This window comes from Micromys minutus (assembly GCF_963924665.1).
Source record: "Micromys minutus genome assembly, chromosome: 21".
In the NCBI taxonomy this organism is placed as follows: domain Eukaryota; kingdom Metazoa; phylum Chordata; class Mammalia; order Rodentia; family Muridae; genus Micromys; species Micromys minutus.
Genome location: NC_137956.1, coordinates 3,966,956 through 3,976,951, shown reverse-complemented (window position 1 = coordinate 3,976,951; position 9,996 = coordinate 3,966,956). Strand labels below are relative to the sequence as shown.

At 40.9% G+C, this 9,996-nt stretch overlaps 1 protein-coding gene across 1 annotated transcript; it reads right to left on the bottom strand.

The window, feature by feature from the left end:
- Nucleotides 1–207: 207 nt before the first annotated feature.
- GTF2A2 (general transcription factor IIA subunit 2) lies at nucleotides 208–9,875 on the bottom strand. The gene is made up of 5 exons (XM_080934529.1): nucleotides 9,762–9,875; nucleotides 5,884–6,002; nucleotides 4,467–4,571; nucleotides 3,261–3,387; nucleotides 208–512 (listed from the first exon to the last, which is right to left on the bottom strand). Exons 2-5 carry the CDS (start codon nucleotides 5,953–5,955, stop codon nucleotides 487–489), a joined length of 330 nt encoding a protein of 109 aa, XP_080790655.1. The 5' UTR covers nucleotides 5,956–6,002; nucleotides 9,762–9,875; the 3' UTR covers nucleotides 208–486.
- Nucleotides 9,876–9,996: the final 121 nt, after the last annotated feature.

Below are 9,996 nucleotides of genomic sequence, written 5' to 3'. Positions count from 1 at the left end.
CACTGCCCTAGCTCCGGCATGAGATTTCTTAGTAAAATTCCATCCACATTCAGGTCCGCCCCATGGTATATTCAAAATCAGATAAAATTACAATTGACAAGGTGAACAGGATTTTATCAAAGGACACCTTTTCCAAGTCCCTCTTCAGTTTATCTGGTATTCTGACAACTCCCCGATAACCTTAGCTTCAACAAGTTATTACTCACAACAAGTTTTAAAACAAGTTTATTGAAGAATATTCTTATGAAGGCAACAACTTTTGATTTGTCATTAAAAAAAAGTTACACTTCTTTATGCTGTGTACTAAAGGTCATTTAAGAGAACAGAGTCACATGCTTCTCTCTGTGGGACCCTTGGGTAGTATATATAGCACAGTGTTGTCATTTCTGCACCGTGAGAATAAATAAAAAAAAGTCTCTTCTATGTTTCTCTTCAAAAAGCGATGAAAATAACAGAAGGTGGCATAAAAAAGCCACATTTCTCTACTCATTCCGTAGTATTGGAGCCAGTATCTAGAAACAGGAAAGAGATCAATTCAAGGAGCACGTCCTAAACACCAGTACTTTAGGAACACTAGGGAAGGACTAAAAGTGGTGTTGGGAGGGGAGGCAGGTGAACAGGGCACTCTGAAAAGGCCCTGCTCAGGTCAACAGTCCTTTCCAAGGCCGAGATGAGATACAGCTATCGGCTAATATAAACAAGTTTTTTTCCAGGACACATCCTGCTGGGAAATGCAGCAACCTGGCTCTGCTGCTGCCCCTTCCTCTGCTACTTTAGTGGAAACACACCTTAATTTTAGGATACCAAAGAAGAATGGAATTTTAATGAATTGAATTTAATTTTTGAAGGCCACATTGTATTTTATCCATGTCTATTATTTCATCTTTTCTTGTGGATACAGGAAAAATGGAATCTACCACGACCATTTCTTAAGTATTCACATTCTGGTTGAGGGTCAATGACTATGGTTCCCTTAAATGAGGGCGGCTCTCCAGTGACCCTAACTGAAGCTGACACGGGTCGTTTGCTACTTCTCACTGTGAGACTGGAATACCATCTCGTGTCTCTAAACAAGAACAGCACCAAGGACCACCAGGCTGAAGCTCCTCAAGTCAGCACATCTACCCATACCGGGCTCTTTCTGCCATTATTAAGATGGCTCAGAGGCTTTTGTTTGCTTCAAATGACTGAATATGACCCTCTACTATGCACAGCTCTCCTGCTCAGTACAGTAGCCACTGGTTAGCAATATGTAGCTGTTTAAAATTTAAATTAATTTAAATTAGCTAATAAAATGAAGTAGGATGAAAGATTTTAGTTGCACTACTCACATTTTAAGTGTCTGAAAGCCATGCATAACTACTAAGGACTGCAAACACATTTTCATCCTTACAGAAACTCTCAATAGTACTGGTGCTCATCCCCTGCTTCGTTCCCCAGGGCTAAGGACTGGACCTAAGACCCTATTTATGCTAACCCTCTACCAATGTACCACCTCCAGCCCTCTTTTTACTCATTCAGACAGGATTTCATTCACGTTGCTCAGGCTGGTCTTGAGTCCACTCTATAGCTTAGGCAAACCTTCACGCTGTTATCCCCATTTCAGCTTCCCAAACAAAGCAGATTACAGTTCTGTGCCACTTGGCCACTTATATCAATTCTTTAATGCACTGATTCTATGGTCTAACAAACACTTAAAAGCATTAGCTTAAATTACAAAAGAAAATGCATGAAAATATAAATTATTTCAAATGTAGAAATGTTATCTTGTAGAGCAGGAAACAGTACCACTTTTGTAGAAATGAAAAATAAAAGGTGATCTAAGTGTATATTGTTCCGCTGTAACTATGGCTGAGGAGCCCCAGCTACACTTCTGATGGGTCAGTCAGTACAGTGGTGCTAGTTTCCTAGGCTTTTTGTCATCTGGAAGAATATTTTTAGAAAGGCCTGAGTAGGTGTGGTAGCATGACTTTAATCCCAGCATTTCAGAGGCAGAGACAGGCAGGTATCTGAGCTTGAGGCCAGCCTGGTCTACAGAATGAATTCCAGGACAGCCAGGACTACACTGAGGAACCCAGTCTTGGAAAAAAAAATCAAAATCACTCAATCATTCATCAAAAAGGCTGAAAATTTTATGTAACATCAGCAATTAGATTAAAAAGAATAATCAATATGAAAAAGAAGTCTGTGTAAATCTATCTCTGTACCCAGATGTGTTACTATAAAAAGACATTCCTAGCACTTGAAAACCGTTTTACCTATGAAGGAGAACACTTATCTGTACAGGTGGGTCATATATGGAACTTTTCTGTATTCTCTATATTTCTTTAATGATTAGATAGTTCTTAAAAAATCCAAACTATAGCTAGGCAGGGTGGTACATGCCTTTAATCCCAGAACTTAGGAAGCAGAGACAGGAGAATCTCTATGAGTCTGAAGACAGCCTGGTTTATTAGTGAGTTCTAGGCCAGTCAGGGCTACAGAGATCCTGTCTCAAAAACCAAAACCAAGACAAACAAAATCCACAAGAAATGGGGATATTACTTTCTATAGTCCTCTCTGCCTTCCTTCTCAATGACTCCTTCCTTGTAGTGTGACAGACAGTCTCTTATACTCAAGGACTGCTTGGACTATAGATTAGAGTGAAGACACATGAAACATGGGCTGGGCCTGACTTAGTGCAGATACAGCAAGTACAGGACCCTGGTTGTGTTTAAAAACAAACATAAGGAAATGAGTGGTCCCGGAGCACAAAGCAGGGGTGCGCCACTTTATCACTGTCTAAGGTCTGATATGCAACATTCCCTTGTATAAAACGTGCAAATAAGAGGAATGGGTATCTTCCATTTTAACTGCCAGGCTCAAAATTAGTTTAAATCAGTTTAAAAACAATTACTCCTTATATATAAAATGCAGGCTTATCTAGCAATACAGAAATCTTAAGAAATATCTTTATTAAAGAGAAAGGTGGCAGCGAGAATCCTAATGACTGCCTCAAATAAGCAACTCAACGGAAGGAAATGTAGAAAACAGGTTGCACATGAATTTATGTGTGTTAAGTGTCTCTGTGTCACCTGAGAGTGCAGAGAAAAGGTCAGTGAGAGGACAGCTGTAGAACCCCCACGCTAGGTTTTTAGTCTGAGGGTTGATGAACTGGCCACTTTTTCCCTTGAGGCTTTCAGACAGATCAAGTAATTAAAGAGGAAAAAAAAAGATATTTCAACAAGTTTTGCTTTCACAGGAATTAGGTGAGCACTTACTTTTACCATCACAGGCTACAATTTTCACTTTATCCACTTTAATAAGTTCTGTCACCTCTCTGAATTCAACATCATTCAATACAAAAGTCCAGACATTATCGCAGAATCTGTATGTATTTAGAGAGCCCTTTAAAACAAAACATTGAGAAATGCCATGAGAAGCCATTGTTTCCCCTAGTGCTTTATTTCAAAGCAACCCAAGAAAGCTCAGCTACCAAGTATATAGCTGCTAAAAACAGTGTGCTTAGTGCTTAGCTTAATTAAATTAATTACTTAATTTCATCTATTTAGAACCAAGCAAGAGAAAACCTGGATAAATCAGCTCAGGGAAGAGTTTGAAAACATTTTAGCTAGCCAACTATTTTAGTACTCTAAAACAAAGTGCACATTACTTACCTGAGATGAAAAGCTGTATGAAAGCTTGAATTCGTGTGTCTACTGCCCTCTCGTGGATAAATTATGAAAATTCCATTTGAGTTCTTTCTCTGGAGAAAGGATTTCTCTCCTGGCTAACCTGGAACTCACTGTGTAGACTAGGCTGTCCTGGAAATGTCTACTTCTTTCTCCCAAGTGTTAGGATTAAAGGTGTACATCACTATACTCTGCCCATTTGATTAAAACATTTCTTAAATATGCATGCATCTATGTGTTTGGTGCATGCTTGCTTGAGTTTATATGCACTACATTTGTGTAGATGCCTCTAAATAGGGAGGGAGCTGATCCTCTGGAAATGGAATGTAAGGCAGCTGTGACCACCTGACATGGGTCTAGGAACAAACTCACTTGTTCTGCAAGAGCAGTTAAGTGTTCTTAGCCATTAAACTTTCCCTACAGCCCTTACTTTTGACTTTTTGGGTTTTTTCCTTTTTCTTTTCTTTTTTTTTTTTTTTGAGATAAGATTTTACTATGTAGTCCCATCTGTCCTGAAATTCAGTATATAGACTAGACTGACCTCCAACTCAAAGATATCTGCCTCCAGAAGACAGGAAGATTTGTGAATCAATAAAATTAAAATCTAAAAGCAATTCTGTATCACATGGAATGGGTAAATTTAGCACAGCTGACTTAAAAACAATATATCATTCAACTATTATAGAACAAGTTCCCAAACTAGACTAACCAAATCTTCCTGCTATAATGAGTTAAGTCCATGTGAGCTCTCAGAGTTAACTGTACAGACTTCCAGATACAGGAAAATATCCTTACCCTGAAATTGACTCTGTTCCTGACTCTCTGAGCCAATGCTGAATTTATAGCTTTATCAAACTGAAGTAGAACCTGAAGGGCGAGCTGAGGAGTGATCTGTTGAGACTGAGAAAAAAAAAAAATGAAGAACATAAAATTCACCAAGGGAAAAACATTTAAGACGAATAAAGAATAATTATTATAGTCTAAAAGTTAACATAAGTTAATCAGAACTTGTGAAGTAGAAGCCCTTATTCTCGTGTGATAATAAAGCAAAGCCTGAAAACAACTACACGATCTTGACAAAAAAAGAAAACTTGTGAGTTTGCAAAGCCAAAAAAAGAAAAAAGACCTGCTAATCCTTTGGTGGCTGGACAAAATATTCAACAAATGGAAAACCAAGTTTTTTCTTTTTTCCTTCCTTTCTTTCTTAAAGATTTATTTTATATTTATATGAGTACACTGTAGCTGTCTTCAGACACATCAGAAGAGGGCATCAGATCCCATTACAGATGGTTGTGAGCCACCATGTGGTTGCTGGGATTTGAACTCAGGACCTTGGGAAGATCAGTGCTCTTAACCACTGAGCCATCTCTCCAGCCTTCTTTCTCTTTGTTGTTTCAAGACAGGGTTTTTCTGTAATCTTGGTTGTCTTAGCACTTATTTTACAGAGCATGCTGGCCTTGAACTCGACCTACTTCTGCCTCCTGAGTGCTGGGATTAAAGGCGAGCACTGCCACTGCCCAGCTACGTTTCTTTCTTAATAAAACATTTGAGACCTATATATAAAGAACAAAACCAAACCAAATCATACCAAAGTCTGTATAATAACACCAGAGCAGATGGGGCCAGGCATGGTGATGCACAGCTGCGGTCCCAGCAGGTGGGGACAAGGGCAGGAAGACCAGAAGCTCTAGGCTATTCTTTTTCTTTTCTTTTTAAAAAAATACTAATATTTTATTATTATATATTATATATATATATATATACACACACAAGTGATTGATTTATCTTTATGCACATCCAGAAGAGGGAATCGGATCCCATTACAAATAGTTGTGAGCCACCATGTGGTTGCTGGGAATTGAACTCAGGACCTAGTAGTAGAACAGTTAGTCCCCTTAACTGCTGAGTCATCTCTTTAGCCCTTTTAGGCCATTCTTAACTACAGACCATTCAATGACAGCCTGGACCCTTTCTCAAATAAACAAAGCAACCTCACTCCCACATGTCCCTCCAGATCCCAACAGAACATAAAAAGAAATACTTAGCACTTTCTTCGTTGTATGATTTGAGTAAGGTTAATTCTTCTAAAGTTGAAATAGAAATTCAAAATTCTAACACAAATCTCAAAGAACTTTAGGATATTGGACAGAATTACTTTTAAAGTGATATAATTTGAAGATGTGTACAGATCATGTTTAATGTTTGGCCGCACCTGTATGAGCTCATCAAGGCTCTCTTGAAGACTGTTCCCCAAAGTTGTATTTCTGTATAACTGATACGCCATGGCTTAAAAGGACACGGTTGCTTTTTCTTCAGGCTTGCATTGATGTCCTACAAGTTTAATATAAAAGACCAACTTGTAACAATACAAATTAGACATAGTAGTCCACCAATTGATGTGTTCTAACATGGAATTACGAGAACTCAGTCATATATTAATTATTAATTAATCATACATTAACTATCCTGTAAATTCAAAGAGATTGATTTTTCTAATCTTACCAGTATGGTATTTATCTTTTTAATTCAGTATGCTCACATATTCATTAAAAGGTGCATCTTTATTTTTTCCACAGGTTTCCCTTAGTTTAGAATTTTCCACAGAGCATACATTCTACCTGCTGTCACATAGTGACTTGACATCTGCACTTGCGACCTTTATTTTTGTTTTCTTAAAATCCCATTAGTTTTCACCAAAAGGATGGCACTATGATAAAAAACAAAGACCAAAGACAAGATGAAGAAAGATAAACGGGTCCTAAAATCTGTCTACAAAGGGTAATAGACACATAAAAACCGTTAAATTTTGTGTAAAAAAATTTCATTTTATGATGCAGGCTGCTTGAGGACTGAGTTGGCTTAGAAAAGCTTCCCAGTCTTCGAAGAAAAGCCACTCTAGAATGGGTAAAGGTGAGAGGAGGGTAAGAAAAGCCACAGAAGTGTGGAAGTGTAAGGTTTTTGGAAATCTCTATGAATAGAGTAGCAGGTTAGGCTGAAACAGAGGACAAGATAATAATAAAAAGCCTTTCAAACAACACTTCAGGCAAGAAAGGCAGAAAATGTGGCTTATGAGACCTGAAAAGGGTTACAGGAGTACAGACTAACATGTTTATTGACCTTGTTCATACACTTATTCCGGAGATGGACAGGAGGAGACATATTCAAACAATCGTTATCAGATAAGACTTGGTGAGGCTGGAAAGGTGGCTCAACAGTTAAGAGCGCTAGCAGCTCTTCCAGAGGACCCAGGTTTGATTCCAAATACCCACAGGGCAGCTCGAAACCATCTGTAACCATCCAGTTTCAGGGGATCAGACACCCTCACACAGACATACATGCAGGCAAAACACAAATGTACATAAAATAAAAATAAATCTAACAAACAAGCAAATAACAAAACAAAAAGCCTTCTTGAATCCTAAGGAGCTCCCCTCCAGGAAGGAGTACAATGAGATTTGGCAAAACTAATGACCTGCCATCTTCAGATTACACTTGGTCAGCAATTGACCCAACGGATCACAGAATCTGGGTTACCGCTCTAAGTCCTTTCCTCTCAGCTCCTGGAACTACTGTACTTCCTGTTTTCTTTGACAATTCTTCTTCAGCTCCCTGACTTCCATTTCCTGAATTACCTAAGGCTCCAAAGCCTTCTCTTTACCTGCTTTCCCCATTAGTTATTCCATCCAATCCCATCTCTGTGCTGCTGACTCTGAAGCTTGTATCTCCTTCCCTCACTTCTCTCTTTGTGCCCATACACAGAATGATCTACTCTACGTGGAAACAATTACCAAATAGCTAAGACACCTCTCCTACAGTTAAGGGCAAATTCAGAGGACCTCTTGCAGGAGACCCTGGCTCAGTTTGAGGCACCCACATTGGGATGATCACAATTGGCTGAACTCTCTAGCTCCAGGGAATCCATGTCCTCCTCTGGCCTCCATGAGCACGCACATACATGCACGCAAGCACACACTCATACAAAGTTTCACCAATAATTAAGGCTCACACATGCATGGTACTGCCTTCATCTATTATACTAGATGCTACAGGAAGATAAGGAACTCTAGTTCAGCTATGTATGTACCACTCAGATAATGTATGTAGTATGCATTCAAAAACTATCTGTTGAGTGAAAACACTAAACATACATTTATATGGGGCTATTTCTACTTGTACAACCGCATCTACCTATCCGCTTCTGCCTACACCTATACACTTGGCCTATCTGTCAGATCTGTCACTATAGTCAACATGCTTTTATCTGCATGCAATTTTCCACCTACCAGGCCCCCTTTCTTTAGCATACTTGAAGATACTGTTTAACATTTTAAGTGATTCCTTCTTTCATATCAAAACTTCCCCCCTTCCCATCATTTCTATCTGTAGCAAACTGGCAGTTCCGTCTCCCACTGTGGAGAGTAACAACTACCCTGCCACTTACATTGCATTCCTCATTGCATTATCTTGGCAAAAGATAAGTTATTTGTACTCACGGTTTTCTATTCTCCTCCCACCCCTAAACCCACACCAAGCTTTAGGCTCTAATTGTAATGAAACTCAGACTGTGGGTTACCAATGGCACTGCTAAGACTGATCTTCACCAGACTGAAGAATTTGACACAAGTGACTTCTTATGGTCACAGGATCTCCGCTTGGTACTTCACTTTCAGGCTGTCTTAGATTCACTGACCCTCTTCTCTAGGTAACCCTGGCTTGTCTAGATCTCTGCCTCCTGGGTGCTAGGATCAAGGATCTATGCCACTGTGCCAGGCCCTTCCTTCCCCACTCTCTACAATCACAAAATAGTATTTGACTGTTTACTATTTTTGTTCTAAATACATTTATGAAGTAAATTTACATTCATTCTTATGACTTTGAACATCAGCTGGTGATTCCCAAATTCACACATCCCCATAACAATTCTCAATTTTTGAACCAATCTATTAAAAAACTCCATTTGTCCTTTGTATCTCTGTTGAAGTAACACTATACTTCCACGGGCTCTCAAAGTCATATAAACCATAAAGACAGTCCAATTTCTAGCAAATCTTGTAAGGGCAACCTTTAAAATGAGTAGAGAATCCAACTTTTTCTCAACATTCCCATTACTTCCTTGTGTTAGCCCACTAGTACAAGTCTTTGAATTATGGGGTCCAGATTTCCTTTATTCTATGCTTGTCCCTACACTTTATGATTTGCAGTGGGGTTATCTTTAGAAAGCACGGGCCAGAACACGTTTTCCATCAGCTTCCATCAGGCCTGACAATCTGGCTACCCTTTCTGTTTGGTTTTATCTACTTTCCACCTCCCCTTGCACTCTCAACTGCCCTGAGCATGACAGGGATGTTACTTACTGCCTTTGTGATGGCTGTTCTGCCTAAAATGTTCTTACTCAGATATTAATTTGGCTAACACACAGCTCCTATAGCTCCCACTCAATTGCACCTAACCTGACCACCACACTATGAACCCCAACACCCATATGAAACTTCTAAAATTTTTTGATAGCACCATCTGCCAACAAGTTACGTAAGTCTTATATTTATTTTATGCATAAAACGTAAAGTCCACGAGGGCTTGGATCTTTATGTTTTGTTCACTCGATGTAGCCTGCAGGCTGGGAACAGTACCGGATACTCGACCGGTGTCAAACAAAACATTTAGTTCGTTGAAGATAAACGCCAGTCAGTACGTGTGTGTGGAGAAGGGGCGAAAAAGGTCAGAGAGATATAAACTTTAAAACAGGCCAGGAAGGAGCCATGTCGCGTTCCATTTGACATCTAAGCAGTATTTAGAAAACAGCTAAGCGATCTCAAAGTCTGCTCGGACTGGTTGCCTCGGCCATCTTCAATCTTTTAGGTGGCGGCAGCTGCAGAACTTCGGAGTCCCCTCTTCACCGTGGAGCTGGAGCGCAGGCGCTGTGTGTGCCTGGTCTCGGCCAGACGCCGGTCTAAGCGCGGCCCGAGGAGAGCGGGAAGGCGGCTGCTCCCGCGCGGCTCCGTCTGCCCGGGGTCGGCTTCCGGCGGGCACAGCGCTCCGTACCGTCCGCCCCGCAGCGGCCTCCCCGCTCCCGGCCCCGTCGCCGCCTACCTGAGGGAAGGCGCTTCCGCCGCGGCGGTAGCAGAGCCAGGTAGGGAGCCCGCGGCGACCACCTCCTCAGCCGCGGAAACCGCAGCCCTGTGCCAGTGACCCGGAAGTGCTCGCGCGGCCCGGAGGTGACGCCACAGGAGCCAATGCCGGCCCCCACCTCGGTTTCCGAGAAGGGGCGTGGTCTCTCCCGCCGGAGCTGAGGAAGCAGAACCCCGTGGGGCGCCTCTCTGGCTTG

Excerpts from the sequence above, each read along its gene's own strand:
- GTF2A2 (XM_080934529.1), bottom strand. The coding sequence starts at position 5,955 with ATGGCGTATCAGTTATACAGAAATACAACTTTGGGGAACAGTCTTCAA. Across the intron at positions 4,572-5,883 it reads GCCTTGATGAGCTCATACAG|TCTCAACAGATCACTCCTCA; the intron begins GTGCGGCCAAAC and ends TTTTTTTCTCAG. Across the intron at positions 513-3,260 it reads TGTAGCCTGTGATGGTAAAA|ATACTGGCTCCAATACTACG; the intron begins GTAAGTGCTCAC and ends TCCTGTTTCTAG.